Below are 22358 nucleotides of genomic sequence, written 5' to 3'. Positions count from 1 at the left end.
AATCCCAGGGACGGGGGGAGCCTGGTGGGCTGCCCTCTATGGGGTCGCACAGAGTCGGACACGACTGAAGCAACTTAGCAGCAGCAGCAGCAGCTATGTATGGAGGAAAAAAACAACAAGAAGAAGAAGATGGGGGCAATAAGGAGGACCATGGAAGGTAGAGGGAGACTTGGTATTGCATATAAAGTGATGAAAGGAGGGCTGTCTAATAAAGTGACGTTTGAGTTGAAACCTAAAGGAAGTACCCTTTGTGAATGTATCTGTTATCACCTCTTGTCAAGTGGTGGCATCTTCTAAGTTCCACATCCATTTCAGACTTCTCACCTTAACTCCATCTGACTCTATACTTGGATGTCTAATAGATGTTTCAAATTTACTGTGTCTAAAACTCCTTTACTCTCAGATTTGCTTTACCCACAGTCTTCTCCATCTCCTTTGGGGACTAGGAATTTGAGACTCTTTTGGAAGTAGCTGTTATTTAAAAGCGTGGTACCAAATAGATGAGAGCCTTTAGAGAAAGTAAAGAAGAGACCACATTTAATGGTCAGGAAAAGAGAGGATTCTACAAGGGAGATTGAGAACTGGCCAGAGATGTGGTGGCGAGGGACCAGGAGAGTGTGATGCTTCAAAAGCCAAGAAAGAAAAATGTTTTAGGAAGGGGTTCATTAGTGATATCAAAATCTGCTGAGAGACTGAAAAAGATGAAGACTAAGAATTGACTATTAGAATTGGTATCATTAAAGTTTTTAAGGTGTTCTTTTAAAAAATGGTGGGATTAAAACCTGGTTTGGAATAGATACATGACAGAATAGGAAATAGGGAAATGGATATGGCAAATTACAACTCTTGAGTTTGGTATAAAGAACTGTGAAAAATCTGGCAATATCTGAAAGTTGTTGTGGAATCAAAAGAAAGGTCTACATCCACATGAGTGGATATTTCTTGTTTATCATTTATGTCCAAAGTTTGAACTTAGAATAAAATCTAAATTGTTGTGGCTTGGTTTTGTTTTAAATAGTTGTTTTCCTCATGTTATTTCTGTTGCAAGGAGAAAATATGTTAAATTTTATTTCTGAAAGAAAATTGGGCAATAACTCCAATAAAGTGCCAGCCAAATAACCAACTGAAAATAAAAAGAAATCTGTCATTACATACTGCAGAAATCAAAGAGATTCTATTTTATGAAGTTACTGCCTTTTAAAGTTTAATGATATTTCCTTTTTTTTTTTTCAAATTCAGTGGGGATCAGCAGTGTACTTATGTTATAAAAAATCAGTGGCAAAGACTAATACTATATCTTACAAAGCTGGTAAGTATAATTTTTCATGGACTACTTAATATATAATGTATTATGGGACCAATACGATTAAAGAAAAAAAAACTCCATCTTAAAATGTGTTAATGTCAGGACTGAGACTATAACACATGTCTTTTGATTGTTTTGTCTTCATCCATACTTTATTGGATGCTTAGTAGAATATTAATTTTAAAAGAAGGCAAGATTTTTTAAAAATATTGCTGCTAAGTCACTTCAGTTGTGTCCGACTCTGTGCGACCCCATAGACGGCAGCCCACCAGGCTCCGCCATCCCTGGGATTCTCCAGGCAAGAATACTGGAGTGGGTTGCCGTTTCCTTAAAAATATTAGGTTTAAGTAAATAATAAGTAGATATCATTCTCTTAAAGCCTTAAATCAGAAAATGTAGGGAAAATATTTATGTTCCTTTTGAATTAGTTTCCTTAATATTTATATTGCTATTGTACTGTGTGTACGTTCAGTCATGTCTGACTCTTTTGCGACTCCATGGACCGTAGCCCGTCTGGCTCCTCTGTTCATGGGATTTTTCAAGAGAGAACACTGGAGTGGGTTGCCATTTCCCTGTCTAGGAGATCTTCCTGACCCAGGGATCTAATCTGAATCTCTTGTGTCTCCTACATTGGTAGGCAGATTCTTTACCCCTGGCGCCACTTGGGAAGCCTAATATTTATATTAAATTTAGTCAAGTCTGTAGTTTATATGTAATTATATTTCAAAATAGTCAAATATTATAAGTAATTTATAATTTTATAATGCATAGTTGAAATTTTCAGTTGCCAGAAGCCTCAAAATATCAAGTTATTTACAAGAAAGCAGATTCAGCTTTTCAAAAAATAAAATTTTAAAGTTAGCATCCTAGACTCCTGCCTTCTTCTGCCTGTGATTTTCTAGGATCCACAGTTCATTGCTGTTTCTATAGTTTCTTAAAGGCTATACCATTATTTCATGACTTGAGAAAGTAATGGACAGTTAAGTGTAAATCCTCATGAGATCAACTGGTTGGCTAGCATATAATTTGGAGAAGGCCATGGCAACCCATTCCAGTATTCTTGCTTGGAGAATCCCATAGACAGAGGAGCCTGGCAGACTATGGTCCATGGGGTTGCAAAGAGTCAGACATGTTTGAGTGACTTAGCAGCAGCAGCAGCATATAATTAGAGAATTTTAGAATTACCTTGGACCTCAGTATATCTAGTTCATCTCACTTTATAGATGAGAAATCTGAAGACCTATAGGTACATGACTTGCCTGAAATCAAACAGCTATTAGTGACAGACCAACCACTCATATTCCCAGTTTGTCATTTTATTTTTAACATTGTGTTGTGATGGTTTCCACAGGAAAAGGATTCAAGCTTAGGAAACCTATTACTGTTTCTAGTCCCACAAAATCCAGTAAAAGAGTCTGCTCTTGAGGGTTTGTTAAGTAGAAGATACCTGGACTGCTTTGTCAACTAGTCTATTTAACATGAAATCATATACCACTTGAAACTCTATTTTCATATAATCTGAGATTATTCAGAAGCTGGGCTTAAGTTGATACTATTTTAAAGACATTGTAAATATGTGACTTCTATTTTTATGGATAATTTTTCTTGCATTTGTGCTAGAAGTTATACATATAGTCCTATAGAATATCTGTTTTATTGTGTCAAAAAAAAAAACAACCCTGAGGTAAAACTATCAAAAAGTAGTAAAGTGAATATATGCATATTGAAAATTTCCTTCCCAAATAGTATGTTTATATGCTGTAAGTAGTATGAACACAAAATGAATTTTTAGGAGTGTGTGCATATTTGTGTATGTTTCTTTGTGTGTGCTTAGTTGCTCAGTCATGTCTGACTCTTGGCGACTCCATGGAATGTAGCCCACCAGGCTCCTCTGTCCATGAGATTTTCCAAGGCAAGAATACTGGAGTGGGTTGCCATACCCTTCTCCAGGGGATCTTCCCCACCCAGGTCTCCTGCATTGCAGGCAGGTTCTTTACTGTGTGAGCTACCAGGGAATAGTCTTTTCCTGTTTGCCTTACTAGCCTTTGTGGATGAAGCTTGATAAATATTAAGTAGTTAATATGACTAGTTTAAGGATTAAAATCCATTTGAACCCTATTAAAGCATTCAGAGTTACTTGGTGAACATATATAGTGTTTTAGTCTTCCAGATGTGTTAAATAATAAAGCATTTTAACATCATTTAAATTATGAGCTGCTAAATTCAAGAGATGATGAGCTAATATTTATTATTGTTTTTATAGGTCTAATTTGTAGATACCCTCAAGAAGATTATGAGTCATTCTCACTCCCAGAATCTGTTCCCCTGTTTTGTTTACCAATGGGTGCAACTATTGAATGTTGGCCGTCAAATAGCAAATACCCCCTCCCTGTATTTTCTACATTTGTGTTAACTGGAGCCTCAGCTGAAAAGGTACTCTCTGTTTAACAAATGATATCTGCAATTTTCTTGTACATTTTCAAGTCTTAAGTTTTATATGCAGGAACAATAGAAACCAGTTATTACTAGTTAAACTGGATCTATTATATGCACCTCTTTCACTTTGTTAAAATAACTATATCCGGAGACATAGGAAAAGAAAATTTTCATTCTGTCTCACATACCCAAATGCTTTTCTTGTGAATATGGGGAAAGATTTTTTCATTATCAAAAAATGATGATCCTGCATTGCTTCATTTTCTATGTTACAAAAGTTTTAAAGTAATACTAAAGACTTTATTAAATATGCAGTGCTGTTAGAACCATAGCCTATTATCGTTGAAATGGACTGTGCTAACCTTCTAGTGTAGTATCTTCATTTTATATATTGGGAAATTGAGGTCTAGAGAAATTCAGTGAATTGTCTGAAGTTGAAATTTGTATTTCCTTATCTAAAATTCTGTCCTACTCTCTACTATATAATTATTAGGTGGGCCAAAAAGTTTGTTTGGATTTTTCAGTAGCATCTCACAGAAAAACCCAAATGAACTTTCTGGCCAACTCATTGTTTTCAGTCATTTTCTTATAGAGAATATTCACACAATTGCTTTCACTCTATAAAACAAATTTAATTAAACATAGTTTTCCAATAATAAGGGGACCTGACAGTTGCACTGTGTAGTTTTGTTGTTGTCATCATCGATGTTTTAATGTACATCAAGAAAGCAAGAGCAATGTCTCTTCACCACTGTTTCTGGTACCTGGCACCTCGCCTGGCTCATAGGCATATAATGGCTCATAATAGCTCATCCATTAAATATTTAACTAATGATGTGATTTTAACAAATGATATAAGGCATATTTATCAAATGTATTATCTGTTTTCCAGGTCTATGGTGCTGCTATTCAGTTTTATGAACCATACTCTGAGGAGAATCTCACAGAAAAACAGAGATTTCTTTTGGGTTTAGCATCATCAGCAAATGAGAAGTCTGATAGTTCCAAGACAATTCACACTAATAAATGCATCTGTCTTCTCTCTCACTGGCCTTTTTTTGATGCATTCAGGAAGTTTTTGACTTTTCTATATCGTTATTCCATCTCTGGACCTCATGTCCTTCCAATTGAGAAGTAAGTTAGCAGCCTTCTTGGTTCAAAATTTGGCAGCTCTTTCCACTATGTATGGTATATTTGTACTGATAATTGAATGAATTTCATTTGGAAACTAAATTTTCAAGAGAAAAAAAGATATGGTTGATTCAATTAGGTAATATTTCTCTTACTATAACTATGTGTGTGTTTGTATTCAGTTGCTCAGTATGTCTGACTCTTTGCGACCCCATGGAATGTGACCTGCCAGGCTCCTCTGTCCATGGGATTTTCCAGGCAAGAATACTGGAGTAGGGTTGCCGTTTCTTCCTCCAGGTGATCTTCCCGACACACATCACTTGTATTGGCAGGAGGATTCTTTACCACTGAGCCATCTGGAAAGCCCCAATTATATCTGCAGTTTTGTTATTTTAGACAATTTTATTTCTAACAAAATGACATAAATGTTTCATTTTTTAATATCTTGTGAAGTTTGGAGATCCTAATTGGGTTTTTTTTTTTTTTACAGGTTTTGTGATTCTTATTTTACATATAATCTGGGCTTATTATATTCCTTACTATTTTTAGATATCTTAGATATCATTTAGATATCATTTTAGATATGCAGGGAGGCCTGGCATGCTGCAGCCCATTGAGTCTCAAAGAGTCGGATACTACTGAGCAACTGAACTGAACTTAGATATTTTGGGCTTCCCTGGTGGCTCAGGAAACCTGAGTTCGATCCCTGGATTGGGAAGATCCCCTGGAGAAGGAAATGGCAACCCATTCCAGTATTCTTGCCTGGGAAATCCCATGGACAGGGGAGCCTGGAGGGCTACAGTCCATGGGGTCGCAAAGAGTTGAACACGACTGAGCAACTAACACTTTCACTTTCACTTTAGATATTTTAGATACCATACCCTTCTGATGTTTTCTGTCCAGATGAAATCATCTCAGTTCTGCAGCCAAGATGATTTGGAACTAGTTTAAAAGTAGTATAGAAATAAAATAACTCTTTCTTTAAAATGGATTGTTTACTATTGTTTCCTTTTTCCACGATGTTCAAAACAAAACTCATCAATCTATCTTGTTATCTGTCTTCCTCTGGGAAAAAACCCCAATAGAATTTTTAACCTTTTTTTTTTTTAGATTTAAAAATGTTGCATTTATTATCATTATTGAAACTCAATTCACATCTATATAAAATTACCACATTACACCTGAAATCTTCCATTATTCTAATGAGCCCCAGGTTCTTTTCTTTTTTTTTTCTTTTTTTAATTAGTTTATTTATCTATTTTTTAACTTTACAATATTGTATTTGTTTTGCCATACATTGACATGAATCCACCATGGGTGTACATGCTTTCCCCTTCCAGAACCCCCCTCCCACCTCCTTCCCCATCCCATCCCTCCGGGTCATCCCGGTGCACCAGCCCCGAGCGCCCTGTATTAATTGAAAGTATATTGTTCTTATTTTAGAAATAGTTAAACTCCTTTATTTTTCTGAAATACTCAATGTTTGCTTCATTTTTAAAATATGAGCAATTGACTGAAAATAAGTGTATTGTCAATTCAGAGAAGGCAATGTCAACCTACTCCAGTACTCTCGCCTGGAAAATCCCATGGACGGAGGAACCTGGTAGGCTGCAGTCCATGGGGTCGCTAAGAGTCGGACACGACTGAGCGACTTCACTTTCACTTTTCACTTTCGTGCATTGGAGAAAGAAATGGCAACCCACTCCAGTGTTCTTGCCTGGAGAATCCCAGGGACGGCAGAGCCTGGTGGGCTGCCGTCTATGGGGTCTCACAGAGTCAGATACGACTGAAGCGACTTAGTAGCAGCAGCAGCTGTGCAAGAATTAGCTTCTTTGGTAATGTCCACATAAGGTAGAACTTACAATGGCTTTTGAGACATTAATAACACAGTTATTACTGGATATGAGAGAGTATTAATATGAAAATTTATTGGGTGAGTTTATACAGAAGCAACTTAAATGGTACAAATGATTTTGGTTGTTTGTTCACTTGTTTTTGTGGTAGCAGGGATTTCGAAATTATCGGTACACAGAGCTTTTGACTCAATGTGAACTTGTGGTGACATGTTGACCTTTATAGCATATGGTATTCTCTTTGGAATCAATTGGGTTTTTGTTTGTTTGTTTTTAAGGCATATTTCTCATTTTATGCATAAAGTTCCTTTTCCATCTCCTCAGAGACCACGGATTCTAGTTCAGGTAAGATTTTCTTGATGTAAGTGCTCTATTGAATGATTATGGACTCTGTCAAAATGTAACCTAAGTATAACTGTTTTATAAGAGGAAAAAAACATCAAATGAAATCACAAGAGAACCAGATGCTGCTTTACGCTGGAGTTTGGACCCTTATGATTTTATTAACTCCCTTCCAGCAGACATCTGATGTTTCCTCTTAGATAAAGGGTTGCAGACTTGAAGAAGTAGACAGCAGTAGACATTTTGAATACATAGAAAGGGACTGCTTTCCCTAAGTTTATTCTTGGTATTTAAAAGTTTTGCCTTTGGCACTTACTCCCTAAGTTAAGTGTATTAGAATAGATGAAAGAAAAAGTTGTGTGTTTTCCTAATTGCAGGAAGCATTGTTCACATCCTTGTGATGGGAAGTTTAAAGTGAACATAAATTATTTTCCCCATCTCTCTTCCCAGTTGACTTTATCTTTCCTTTTTTGTTTATGTTTCTTTTTTGTTTATACTCTCAATATTTTGTTTTTTTTAATCTATTTAAGCATAATTTTTGAAGTGATCTTGGGAAAATATTTCAGGTATCATCACTGTATGTGCCTTATTGTATTTATCACAACCCTTAGTGGAGTATCATTCAAAATTAGAAATCATTTATAAACAGATATTTAAGATTTGTGTAAATATGCATAAAATGTAAAATGTAGATTAATTACATTAATATATTGATAAAGTGTCTAGAAAAATATCATTTTGATAAGCGTTGTAAATAGTCTGCGTATCTACATATCATCCCAAGTTACTTCTTGATATTTAGTGCCAGAATATATATATAGCACACTCAGGTTGCATCCTCCAATGCGGGAGACCTGGGTTCGATCCCTGGGTCGGGAAGATCCTCTGGAGAAGGAAATGGCAAACCACTCCGGTATTCTTGCCTGGAGAATCCCATGGACGGAGGAGCCTGGTAGGCTATGGTCCACGGGGTCGCAAAGAGTCGGACACGACTGAGCGACTTCCCTTCCTTCCTTCCTTCCTTCCTTCAGGTTGCAGACACATAAAAGATTTAACTTATAGCTGAAGTTGGCAAGTTTTTTCTATTGAGGACCAAACAGTAAATATTTCAGACTTTACAGGCTGTATTGTCTCTCTGAAAACTGCTCGGCTCTGCTTTCATTGCACAAAAGCAGCTCTACATAACATGTAAACAAATGTGCATGGCTCTGTTTTGATAAGACTTTATTTATAAAAGCAGGTGGTCTGTGGATTTACCCTGAGGCCATAGATTAGCTAACCCTGGTTTTATGATATTAAATGAACAGTTCATTCTTTTAGTACAGGTTTGTTAAAATGGCATCAGGGAAATGTTGAGGAACAGAAGAAAAGAATATGGTTTAGAGTAAGAAGAATTAGTAGTTAGGTCAGTCATCAGGACAAGTCATCAGGACATATTTTTTAGGATCTTAGTAAGTGATTTAGACTATTCATATAACTGGTGAATGGGAATATTGAAACTTTATGGGCATCATCTTTATGTATGTGAAATTTTTTTACTGGAAGGTGCTGTTTTAAAGTTAATCTTTATATTTGAAATACCTTATTTCATATCTATTTTCAGTTATCACCACATGATAATCTGATTCTCAGTCAGCCTGTTTCTTCACCTCTTCCATTGAGGCAAGTAAAACTTCATTGTGTTTCTCTAAATGTTTAGTGTAAGCTAAAATAGCATTCAAGTATTTTCTCTCTTTCCTAGGGAAAATTGCAAATGTTGATGGAAATACTTCTCATCTAATTGTTTCTTATCTAAATTTCTTTTACTTAAAATTTAGGTTAAAGTTCTTGAAGAACACAGAAAAACTTTTACAAGAGTGTTTGGTATTTTGCATATCCACTTAACTATGATCAAGTGTGTACAACTGTTAATGCATAAATGAGTACATATGTCTATAGTTTATGAAAACAATTATTTTTTAGCTTTAAATATCCTCTGAAAAATATTCATTTTAAAATTAACCCCCAAATAAAAAGTTACTTATAAATACTAGCCCATGGAATAGAATAATGTATTTCATCACCTTAAAAGTTCAGAGATTATGAAATATGTTTTTTCTAAAGTATCATTTCTTGATATTTAATTAGCCATGTACTTTTTCTAGCAGGGAAGTAGTTACAGTATAATTAAGTTATTTGGTGGCACATACCTAAGGGAGAACAGCTGCCATCTTTGACGTTAATTTTGTAAGAATTGCAGATTATTTCATCACCAGGTCTTGGCCCAGAGTGACCAGTGTTTTCTTAACCTTTGTTTGAACTGAGAATAAGCTAGAAATATGAGACTACCAAGAGACTTTTTTTTTTGGTAATGACTTTATTGATATATAATTCACATACCATACAGTTCACCTAGTTAAATTGTACAATTCAATGAATATATTCAGTGTTCTGCAACTATGACTATAATCAGTTTCAGAACATTTTCATAGCTCCAAAAAACACCTGTATCTTTTAGCAGTTACCCTCCCTTACCTCTACCATCCCTACATACACAAACACACAGACACCCTCCCCAGCCCTAGGCAATTGCTCATCTACTTCTTTCTCTACAGATGTGCCTGTCCTGGACACTTTGTATAAATGGAATCATATAACAACCTTTTGTATATACATTGAATTCTTTATTTGAACATTATCTACATGGCAGATCATTTCATAGAAAAAAGAAGCAGATAACTTTTCATTTTCCATATTTAATACAAGGCAGAAGACGCAGATGACTTCAAAACCTCATAAAACTTCATTGTTTTCATAGTGTGTTTCTGATGCAGCGTTTTCCCTACAAAAGAGCAACAGTCATGTTTAAAGTTGAATATATAATGTGAACTGTAATCCTACCCTAATCATAAACTTTAAAAAATTATTTTGTATAATGAGATGTTTGGATCTCTATTTTTTAAATTATATATCTTTGTTTGGATTTACAGTGGTGGCAAGTTTTCAACACTGCTCCAGAATTTAGGCCCTGAAAATGCTGTGACACTCCTGGTGTTTGCAGTAACAGAACATAAGATTCTCATTCATTCCTTACGGCCTTCCGTGCTTACCAGTGTGACAGAAGCATTAGTATCTGTGAGTATCACAGTTTCTTCTTGGCGATCAGTTTCATTTTAAACCTAATTATTCATATAATTTAAAGCTATTTCAATGCCTAACTAAAATTCAGAGTGTAATGAATTTTAATTTTCTGACTATTAACACTAATTGTAATTATTTAACAAGTATTAAACAACTTTAGGTATATTTAAAAGACAGTTTTCTGTGTTGCCAATGAATTATGCTTCAATGTTAAAATAGCTAAATATTCTCTTATCTTTTATCCAAGATGATTTTCCCTTTCCACTGGCCATGCCCCTATGTTCCTCTCTGCCCACTGGCTTTAGCAGATGTCTTGAGTGCACCATGTCCATTCATAGTAGGAATTGATTCAAGATACTTTGATCTCTATGACCCTCCACCAGATGTCAGTTGTGTTGACCTAGATACCAACACCATTTCTCAGTAAGTTTGTTTCAGTGATTCTACATTCTGTAATTTACAACTTTGTAGTTTATCTTTTTTTTGTATATTTTGTGATAATAACTAGAATTCTTTTGAACTATGTATTTTTTTATATTTGGGGTTTTTACCATCTTTGAATCAGTTCTTCCTATACTTTGATGAGATGGATTTAGTGTACTGGAGAAGGCTTTAATCCTCAGATATTTAAATATCTAAGAAATGTTATAATCTTATGCCTTAGAAATTTATGTAAGGAATGTAAGGATTTTATAATTTTCTCTCTCTTTATTGAAATACTATTTAAGTTGTACTTACTGTAACTATATAGCTTTTCTTTAATTCAGTATTTTCTCTTGTGTCCTTTATTTTCAGTTTAATCATACTTAAGCTCTTCAGGGAAGAGGAAATTGATGCAATACCACATTGCATCCACAGGACATACTTAAAATAACTGCAAGTTACCCTGTTAATAAAGCCCCAAAGCTAGTACCTTTTACAGTTTAATTCTTCAAATATTAAAGTAACATCTCTTTTTTTTGGCCAGTTGTTAAATGTTACATGACATAATGTTTTTAAAAATTGAAATGCAGTGTAGTAAATAAGTGTATACTGTATTTATTATGGTAATAAATTACATTTTTCTTCTTTTTATACTTAATTTGTTAAAATAATTTTTTTCTTATTTTAACTTTCTGTTTTGATCACTAATGAGTTAAAAAAAATCAAAAAAACATGAATTGTTTGCACTCATCAGTGCTCTCCCTTCTTGGTTTTATTGCCCTTTCAAACCTATGGGAGGACTAAACCAGTGAACTCATCACTTCCTACTTTCCTTCATCCTGAATTTCTGGAACCTCAGCCTGAAATTTGAAAGAAAAATCCTGAATATGAAATTCGTTGTTTCCTTTCCCCTTCTCTGACTCATCAGTACATGAAGAACATGTTATGAATGTCAAGAAGTTTCTGAAGGGAAATTAATATCTGATAATGTACTAGGCATAAAACTGTATGCGTAGCCTAAGGTATCTCTTAGTATTATCTGTATTTTGTGAGGTAGTTTTTACTAACCACTCTGCCAGACAGATAAGAAAACCAAAACTTAAATTTTTAAGTAATTTATCAAGCACATAACTTATACTCTCAGAACTGATTTTGAAAACATCATGGTCTGACTCCGTAACTAGTACTTCTGCTACTAATTATTGGCTAACTAATTCTGTAATAGTAATCTTATAAATGGAACTCACCATGAATAAAAATGCAAAAGGTTGTCATAGATTCAAACTTAGGTACTAGATAAAGCGCTTCTCCTCAACTAAGTTTTAGAGTGATGCTATCAAGGGCAAGAGGAGGAAAATTATGTGACTTCAGTTCAGTTCAGTGGCTCAGTCATGTCCAACTCTTTGCAACCCCATGAACCACAGCACTCCAGGCCTCCCTGTCCATCACCAACTCCCGGAGTCTACCCAAACCCATGTCCATTGAGTTGGTGATACCATCCAGCCATCTCATCCTCTGTCGTCCCCTTCTCCTCCTGCCCCCAATCCTTCCCAGCATCAGAGTCTTTTCCAATGAGTCAACTCTTTGCATGAGGTGGCCAAAGTATTGGAGTTTCAGCTTCAACATCAGTCCTTCCAATGAACACCCAGGACTGCTCTCCTTTAGGATAGACTGGTTGGATCTCCTTGCAGTCCAAGGGACTCTCAAGAGTCTTCTCCAACACCACAGTTCAAAAGCATCAATTCTTCAGCGCTCAGCTTTCTTCACCGTCCAACTCTCACATCCATACATGACCAAATAATAGTAATTCAATGTAATGAAATGATACCAAAATATTGTTCATTCATTTATGCTACAGACATCTCAAGTGTCCCTCCCCCCCTTTTTTATTTGCTAGGCACCAGGAATAAAAAAACAAACCAAATACACTCCTTTCTCTCACCAGGAATAAAAAAACAAACCAAATACACTCCTTTCTCTTAAATTGCTAATAATCTAGCAAGGGACACACAGTGAATGCTAAGGCACAGTGGAAGTGGTGTGTTTGAAACTTTTAGCAAGAAAATAATGCCAAGTATTTTTACATTGTGTTCTCACTTTAATACAGGGTTCTGTAGTCCTGGTCACATTATAAATGAAATAAAATCTCACAGCAGGACATCTGCAGTTTGACCCTGCCCTGTCTGTATTTTTTTTCTCATTGTGGGAAGATACGGTAGATTCCAAGACCGTTCTTTGTCAGCTTAAGCTTTCCTATCCACTCATTTTTTGCTTTGTTTAGTTTGTAGAGTTTTATTTGCCCTTTTTGTTCTGTGGGAAGTTTAGGGAACATTAAAAAAAAAATAGTTCAGCATGTTCCATTTAACACCTGCACTGTGTTGCTGAGTTTGGTGGTTAGAACATAAGTGATTTACTTTTGTTCTCCTTTTTCTCTACATTTTTTCAAGTTTCCTAAAATGAGTATTTATTGCTTTTGAAATAGTAGAAAGTTTTAATAAATAGAGAATGGAATCAACAAAGTTATAGTTAAGTCCAAAAGCTTTATCATATTTTATCACCATGCTCTTTTCTTTTTCTATTCCATCTATAGTTTAGAGATCAACTGTGTGGTAATAGTTGTGATAAAGGAGATTACTGGAGTTCATCATAGAAACAAAGATATCACTGTCAGATACCTTCTTTTATAGTTATAAAAGTATTTGGGGATGTTATACTTCTTTCAAATAATCTAACATTGTAGATTATTTCTTTTCTGAAAGAAACTAAATTTTACTTATTTTTTAGGGAACTAAGAAACTAAATATTAAATATATCAAAAGTATTTTGATAAGGTTTATGGATCATAAGTTCACTGAATGTATTCTAGAGTGCTTTGTCTTAGAGTCTATAAGAAAAAAAAACTCCTAATAGTAGGATTTCCCCAATATTTAAGTGTCTAAAGACTCTAAATGAGCTTAAGGGTGATGTGTGCATGTATGTATGTTCAGTCATGTCCGACTCTTTGTGGCCCTGTGGACTGTAGCCCACCAGTCTCCTCTGTCCATGGGATTTTCCAGGCAAGAATACTGGAGTAGATTGCCATTTCCTCCTTTGGGGGATCTGATGACCACCACATTAAATTTTGGAGTGATTTGCATGATTCCAGTGAAAGTGGAATTGACTCAGTATCAACATAAGTATACATTTGTGAGCTATATTTAATACAAGGTTCTACCCTCAAATAAATTAATTTTGCAACATTAAGCAGTCCATTTTATACCTGTAGTATTTTTCTCCTGTTAACAAGAATATTCTGTATGCTTTATTTTTTTTTTTTTTTTTTTTTGCACCAAATATATTTTATTTATGCTCAGAGATTTAGTATGACATACTTAGATGTAGTGTTTAATAAGCTTCATGTTCCATCAAAATTTTTTTTTTTTTTTTTTTTTTATAAATTTATTTATTTTACTTGGGGGCTAATTACTTTACAATATTGTAATAGTTTTTGTCATACATTGACAAGAATCAGCCATGGGTTTACATGTGTTCCCCTTCCCGAACCCCCCACCCACCTCTCTCCCCCTCCCATCCCTCTGGATCATCCCACTTCCCCGGCCCCGAGCCCTTGTCACATGCATCGAACATGGAATGGTGCTCTGTTTCACATATGACAATACACATGTCTCAATGCCATTCTCCCAGAACGTCCCACCCTCACCTTCTCCCTCAGAGTCCATAAAATTGTTCCATGCATCTGTGTCTCTCATTCTGTCCCGCATATAGGGTTATCGTTACCATCTTTCAGATTCCATATATATGCATTAGTATACTGTATTGTTGTTTTTCTTTCTGGCTTACTTGTATGCTTTATTTTTATTCAATGTGTTTTCTTTTTTCCCCTTTTTATGAATAACAGGTATATACCTGCCCCACCTCTCCCCATGTTAATCTGACAAATATATTATTATTATCATTTAATCTCAGAACTGGTGACAAGAAAAATATAGCCTGGAAGATACTTCCAAAGAAACCATGTAAAAATCTGATGAACACACTGCATAATTTGCATCAACAACTGGCAAAATGTAAGTGTATAATTTAATTAAAGAAAGTAATTTAATCTGAAGAAAGGTCTCCAATTACTTTCCCCTACTTGTTAAAGGCTAGTTTTTATCTAAAAGAAAATTTTTTAGAATGAGCATTAAAGCAAGTTTTTAGAAACTGAATGGGAGATTTTATGAAGTTTATATCATAATAAAATTCAAAAAGAGGTTAAGGTGATTATTTTCAAATACTATGGAAAAATACTGGTTTCTACTTATGTGTTTTCTTTGTACATAAAATGAAAGTTAGTTTTGAAAGTCTGAGACAGATGGTTTAAATTACATTAGAAAACGCTGATGATTTCCATGGGGTGGGAGCATGGTCATATGTTTTTCACCTTTGGTAGATCTTAATGCTGTGGCCTACCTCAAATAATTTGAAAACAGAAGTTTGCCAAAGCATTCAGAAATTAAAGTGAAAATTGATTAGTGTATTTCAGTTCAAAGCTTACATAAGAGTATCTTGATAGTGATCCAGAATTACCGATAAAAGGAATTAAGCCTTCAATTTATCTAAGCTTCTTATTATTTTATAACAACAGTCCATTCAGGGTTCATAATTTGATGCTGTTGTATGAAAAGTAATCAGTAATGGCACCCCACTCCAGTACTCTTGCCTGGAGAATCCCATGGACAGAGGAGCCTGGTGGGCTGCAGTCCATGGGGTCGCTAAGAGTCGGACACGACTGAGCGACTTCACTTTCACTTTTCACTTTCACTCATTGGAGAAGGAAATGGCAACCCACTCCAGTGTTCTTGCCTGGAGAATCCCAGGGACGGGGGAGCCTGGTGGGCTGCTGTCTGTGGGGTCGCACAGAGTCGGACACGACTGAAGCAACTTAGCAGTAGCAGCAGCAATGATGTAGCGATATTTGAGGTTCTCATTTATGTATTAAGTGAAATATAAACATGGGAGAAGGCCTACATCCTCAAGAGCTCAAGGGTACCTATAATATTGTTGGAAGTAGACGTAGGAAAAGACAGTGTTTACAAAGCAAACCTTACAACAAGTAGATAATTCAAAAGTGGCTCAAAGTATTGGGATATGGAAAAAAATGACATAAAGTAGAAAAAAATTGTATCCTATGGAACAAATAAATTAGGTATGGAATTTTATTTAAGCTATTTACTTAACTGCTTTCTAAAAGTTCACGTGCTTCTTTTGAATAGCTGAGAAGTCCAGCAGCTTTTATGGCAATATTCAGGCATTATTAAAATAAGTGAAATAGTCCATCCAGCTCTACTGAAGGGCAGAATCTAAAGCTTAAAATTACAGGCTTAAAAAAGACTGATATTATTCAGGATTATATATCACGTTACAGCTTCAGACCACTTTCACATGCATTCTTTTGTTTTTACAAATATGGAGATAATAAATTTGAGGGAGGTAGCTTGTCAGATATCATACAGTTAATAAGGATGAAGCTAAGATTAAAACCTAGGTCTTCTATTCCAGTGCCCATATTCTTTTTTGCTTTCTTAGACAATAAGAATGCCACAAAAACTTCCTAAGATGATATATTGTTTCTCATATTTTAAAAAGTTTTTTTCATTTTGAAGCAATCACAAACATTGTTCCTTTGACTTTTTGAGAATGCTGCTGCTGCTGCTGCTGCTAAGTCGCTTCAGTCGTGTCCGACTCTGTACGACCCCATAGACGGCAGCCCACCAGGCTCCACCATCCCTGGGATTCTCCAGGCAAGAATACTGGAGTGGGTTGCCATTTCCTTCTCCAGTGCATGAAAAGGAAAAGTGAAAGTGAAGTCGCTCTGTCGTGTCCGACTCTTAGCGACCCCATGGACTGTAGCCTACCAGGCTCCTCCGTCCATGGGATTTTCCAGGCAAGAGTACTGGAGTGGGATTTTTTGAGAATAGATGTCCCCATTATCTCCAAATGGGATGTATATTTCCTACCAACTAGTACATTCTCCTGCTTCACTACTGTGTGCAATAACCATGAAAATCAGGAAATTAACATTGAGCATTGCTACTGTCCTTAGACCAATTTCAAGATTTGCTGTGTGTTAAGGAGTTATGTAAACAATGGTTGAAGTAGCTTGAGCTCTTTTGAAAACTGAACACATTTATTATTTTTCTTTCAAATTTATTGAGATATAATTGACATACAGGACTGTATAAGTTTAGCATAATGACTTGAATCACACATGCAACAGATTTATAATTGATACTATTATGAACCTTAGTTTTGACAGTTTTGGAGAAAACATTAACACTGTATTTCTTCACAGTACAGCAGAGACCAAGAGATGATGGACTTATGGACTTAGCAATGAATGATTATGACTTTAATTCTGGAAAGAGGTTGCACATGATAGATTTGGAAATCCAAGAGGCATTTTTGTGTTTCATGGCCTCTATTTTAAAAGGTTATAGATCATACTTAAGACCAATAACACAAGCCCCATCTGAGACAGCCACAGATGCAGCTTCTCTTTTTGCTCTACAAGGTAAGTGATTATATAGTACTACAGCTTTCATGATATTGAGCTTAACTTTGTGATGATTGCTTTCTGGGTTAGTAGCTCATACTTATTAAAATATACTTGTCTATTTCAGGAGTATGTGTCTGTCAACTCAGTTAGTAATCCATTTCCATAGAATTAGTTATTTCTCAGGCACATTAAATACAATCCCAGTAGCAAAATATACAGAAGAGACTGAAAAGTACCACTGTACTCTGTTGTGTCACAGGTGTGTTAAGATATTGATGCTTTCAGCTTTCAGGGCAGCCAAGCAGTGTTGGGCAAGCATAGGAGCCCCTGGGTTGGGGGATTTAAAAGATTCCTTTCAAAGGAATAGGTTCAGGTTCCTTTCCCATTGTTATCTTTGTCAGGTCATGTCTCCTTCAGGAGTCTGTTTCTTTTTCTGCAAAACGGTAGCGTGTGGAGGGTATAGATGACATGTTTGATCTAGTTCCTGCTAGCTCAAAAATTCTCTGAACCTATGAATGTATTATATATACTAACATTGCAAATTTATGTTAAACAGCTTTCTTAAGAAGTCGGGACCGGTCCCATCAGAAATTCTATAACATGATGACCAAAACACAAATGTTTATTCGCTTCATTGAGGAATGTTCTTTCGTCAGTGATAAAGATGCAAGCCTGGCGTTTTTTGATGATTGTGTAGATAAAGTAAGTCATATAGTATGTCTCCGGTGCCCTAACTTATTTTGTGTGACTATTATAAATGTCTTGAGTTACAGTTTCTATTTATAACTTAACTGGCTTTTAACAAAATTTTAATTAATTCCATTTAATCATTGACCCTATATTATGAATGTTTTGGTGGCCTCCTAGATGTTATGGAACTTATAACTTTGCAGGATTTTACCAAATTATGAGTTTTATTTTAGCAACCATGTCTGTAACCCTTCCTGTCCATTTATAGACTAAGGGGATTTTATCCAAGTCTATGGACCTCTAACTTGAGCATCCTTAATTTTCACCTCTCCTTTTGGTCTGAAGTGGATTGTCACACACTGAGAGTAGGAATAGAACATAACACTTCACCTGAATATTTATACAATTTGGGAGTGCATTTGTAGCATAAATTAAGTGAATTAATTTTATTATATTCATCTGTGAAACCTTCCCTTCCCCTGTAGTCCACTGTCATTAGTGAGGTAGAGCAAAGTGAGTATTCGTGCTGGATAGAGAGGAGCTTGGGGAACAGTGGCCCAGAGAGGGGTACCAGAATCTGAATGGGTGAAGGAGAAGCAGCTGAGCATGGTGTTGGAGCCCAAGACAGTGAGGAGAGCATTCATCCATGCAAGGGTAGCATGGGGGGTCAGAGGACAAGCAGGATGAAGAGAGTGTCCATGCTGGAGGACAGAACCTAAACAGGATCAGAACCAAGGGGTTCTGATCCAAGGGGTCAGAACCTAAACAGGATAGGTCCATGTAGACATGAGGACAGCACAGAGTGTCATAGTCTAAGCAAGGCAGAGTCTAAGTGTTCCTGTTGGGTGGTGCCAGCAAATGAGTTATCAGAGTTTGATCTGGAAATTAGAACATGTGAGGCGTAATTGATGTGGAAAAATACTGTTTCTGGTGCTGATAGAGAGTTGACAAACTTAAGATGCCCAGAAATAACCACCCTAGTCCTTGAAATGCTTTGCTTTGCTTTCTTAGTTGCTCAGTCATGTGCGATTCATGCGACACTATGGACTGTAGCCCTCCAGGCTCCTTTGTCCATGGGATTTTTCAGGCAAGAATACTGGAGTGGGTTGCCATTTCCTCCTCCAGGTGATCTTCCCAACCCAGGGATCAATCCCACATCTCCTGCATTGCAGGTGGATTCTTTACCTGCTGAACCATCAGCAAAACTCTGAAATGCTTTAGAATAGGGAAAAGGTAGATATATGCCAATATTTTCTTAGAACTCAAAATTCATTTTCTCATAGAAACACTGATATATGTGGTGACTATCTGTAGTTCAGATGGTGCATGGCTATAGTGCCAGAAATATGTATTAAATTTCTTTTTGATGGATTGGAATTCTAACCACCTTTTAGGACAAATTTTTAGAGTCCAAATTTATTGTAATAAATATATAAACAATAAATGCACCTTTGAAGTGTACCGTTTGGTAAGTTTTGGCAAATATAGATTTCCATGTAACCATGACCCCAAAACATAGAACATTTCTATCACCCCAAAAAGGATATTGGTTTTTTTTGGGAAATTCATTTTTTGTAGTATGAATAACCTATATAAACAAGACAGACTTTTAGAACCCTGCTTTTTTGTAAGTTGAGTTCTGCCTTGAAATCCTGTTTATTTTGAGAAGTAACGTTATAGCTCCTTGATAGTTTTGTCTTCATTGTAGCATTATACTAAGAATGTGACTTTCAATATTTTACTTAAGTTTTTAAGTTTGCCTTTTTCTGGTGCTTTTAAAGTTAAATATTAATAGAAAGAATAAATAAATAGAAAAGGTGTACAGTGAATAAAAGTATGCTTTAAAGAATAATTTCTCTAAATCCTTTTCTATAGGAATAATTCTGTTGGTTTTGTAAATAAAAATGTTTCTGACTAGCATGCACTTTGAATGTTTTTCCTGTATAGTGTTTGGCTTCCTCTATGGTGCTGAGCTTCCCTTGTGAACAATGGCATATATTAATAATTGGGTAACAATTGTTCCTTGTGCCAAGTCGACTGAATCATAAGGGACCAAATTAGTGACAGGGTTTGCTAATAGCCTGCTTTAGCCAATAAATTTATGAATCTACATAGGAACACTGAATTAGTTGGAAGAATCCAATTAACTGTGCAGAAGAGAAAAATCTTGTATTGTTCCCTTTTACTTCTTGCTCATTTTGTATATCTTGCTTTCACAAGTTTGTGTTTCAGCTAAAAACTCATATAATGGTATCACATGGTTTAAAAAAATACTTACAATATTATAAGACATACGGGATTTATAATTTTGCTAGATATTTAGGGTACCATGTTCTAAGAAGGATATTTTATTACCAAAAATTTCTGTATTGTCTAGGATTTTCTGAAAATAGGTTACTTACTGTTTAGTTGATCGAAGTCAGTGTGAGGCATGATTGACTTAAAGAATATAAATTCTGAGAAGTCTCAAAAAAGAAACAACCCAATTAAATGTATAATTATTGTGTCTAGGCAGATTGTTTTCCTAAAATGCTCTTTACCTATTCAAAGTCTAGATCCAAAAAAAATCACGTATATATAGTGGATTCATATTATACTCAAGAATTTTGATGATTACTAAGAAAGTCAAAACTGGAAAATCTACTCACTAAAACATAGTTACTTGTATTTGCTTTATTATAATTCAAGGAACTCTTATTAGAGAAAATAATAAAATGTCAAAAATCCAAAGTGTATCTTTTTCTTAGTTAGAAATGATTTTATTTGTGATATCATAAAATATACCTTAATAGAGGTTAATTGTATTCCTAGTATTAAGCAGAACTCTCTGAAATAGTAAATAATTGTACAGTGCTGTTACTATTTTTCATATTTTAATACCACAGTTTCAGTGCATTAAGTGCAGAAAGTCAGTGATTGCTTTTAATGTGTAAATGGTTTTTGAATATCACTAATACTTTTAAAATAGACATTCATATGGGATTATTCCTTAGCTAAGTGACTGTGAGCTTAATTTTTTAAGTGAACAGATCCCCTCTGGAAGTCTGGCTGTGAAAACTAAATAATATTAGATGTTCATTAAGTGCTTCAGCCAATCCATGACTAAGATTGAACAAAAATTAGACATATTCCTCTTTTGATCTTAGCCTATCCAAACAAAAAACATTTGATCAACTTTAAAAAAGCTGGAGTGGGTTAAGAAAAACAATATATGAGAATTATTTGTGTTTCATTTATGACTAATTTGAAAGCCATGTGTTCTTTTTCTTCATGGGATTGTATTTTAAATCCTTACATTCTGTTCCTATAGGATGGAGCTTAGCTGAAAGCAGTTTTCTGTAACAAATAGTCTGGTAAGGTTTTTCTTGGTCTCCCAAGCATCCCTCTGCAGTGTTTTCTGAGCATATTAATATCTTGTGAAAAAACATGACGAGAATATGAAAATTATTTTAATTTTATCCTGCCGTGGGTGTTGGATTTCTTTTTTCTCTCAATAGAGACAGATGTCACTGTGTTTTCCAAAAGACAGAAATGCCCAACTGATAAATGAAGCATTTATTACATGGTAGTTTTTGTAATGTTGAAATGAGATTTTATTAGTAGACAAGCTAAGGGAAGTTATCCCAAGGTACTGAATTTACAGAGCACAATTTTAATGTTTTAGTAGACTTTACAACACTTAGAGCAACTGTCCATGTCCATAGGTTTTTTTCCTAGGCAAACAAAGGGACAGGTCTGACAGGGAGAAGCTGATAAATAAATAAATAAAATTTTTAAAACACCTAATGCTCACAGACAAATAGTTCTCTTAATATTCCATTATGAAAACCAGAGTGATTGGTTTCCAGCTTCCTTTCCAATGTCCTTTGGTATTGGTTGTAACTTTTTTATCCTGATTCATCTCTTCTACTTCAGTGTCACTGCTGCCGTTAAAATTACATTAACCTCTTTTCATCTACATAAAAATGTTTGCATATCATATAGAGCTTCTTATTTCATTTTGGGGTTGCCCATGGACAGGACTGGAAGAGGTCAGTTTTCATTCCAATCCCAAAGAAAGGCAATGCCAAAGAATGTTCAAACTACCACACAATTGCACTCATTTCACACGCTAGCAGTGTAATGCTCAAAATTCTCCAAGCCAGGCTTCAGCAGTACGTGAACCATGAACTTCCAGATGTTCAAGCTGGATTTAGAAAAGGCAGAGGAACCAGAGATCAAATTGCCAACATCCGCTGGATCATCAAAAAAGCAAGAGAGTTTCAGAAAAACATCGACTTCTGCTTTATTGACTACGCCGAAACCTTTGACTGTGTGGATCACAACAGACTATGGAAAATTCTTCAAGAGACCTTACATGCCTCCTGAGAAACCTATATGCAGGTCAGGAAGCAACAGTTAGAACTGGACATGGAACAACAGACTGGTTCCAAATCGGGAAAGGAGTACATCAAGGCTGTATATTGTCACCCTGTTTATTTAACTTATATGCAGAGTACATCATGTGAAATGCCAGGCT

The 22358-nt window shown here is 35.4% G+C and overlaps 1 protein-coding gene across 11 annotated transcripts in view; it reads left to right on the top strand.

The window, feature by feature from the left end:
• DENND4A (DENN domain containing 4A) overlaps positions 1-22358 on the top strand; it is a 122688-nt gene that overhangs the window by 55583 nt on the left and 44747 nt on the right. For all 11 annotated transcript variants that reach the window (XM_081513806.1, XM_081513801.1, XM_081513798.1 and 8 more), the window contains 10 exons: positions 1240-1309; positions 3570-3739; positions 4635-4876; positions 7005-7071; positions 8672-8730; positions 10038-10182; positions 10436-10611; positions 14578-14678; positions 16946-17164; positions 17706-17851. In XM_081513806.1, coding sequence (XP_081369932.1) covers positions 1240-1309; positions 3570-3739; positions 4635-4876; positions 7005-7071; positions 8672-8730; positions 10038-10182; positions 10436-10611; positions 14578-14678; positions 16946-17164; positions 17706-17851 — 1395 coding nt within the window. The remainder of the gene's footprint in view (positions 1-1239; positions 1310-3569; positions 3740-4634; positions 4877-7004; positions 7072-8671; positions 8731-10037; positions 10183-10435; positions 10612-14577; positions 14679-16945; positions 17165-17705; positions 17852-22358) is intronic.

This window comes from Giraffa tippelskirchi, chromosome 7 (assembly GCF_054371585.1).
Source record: "Giraffa tippelskirchi isolate mGirTip1 chromosome 7, T2T-mGirTip1v1.2.pri, whole genome shotgun sequence".
Classification (NCBI taxonomy): Eukaryota; Metazoa; Chordata; class Mammalia; order Artiodactyla; family Giraffidae; genus Giraffa; species Giraffa tippelskirchi.
This window is presented reverse-complemented; position numbering and strand designations above follow the sequence as displayed.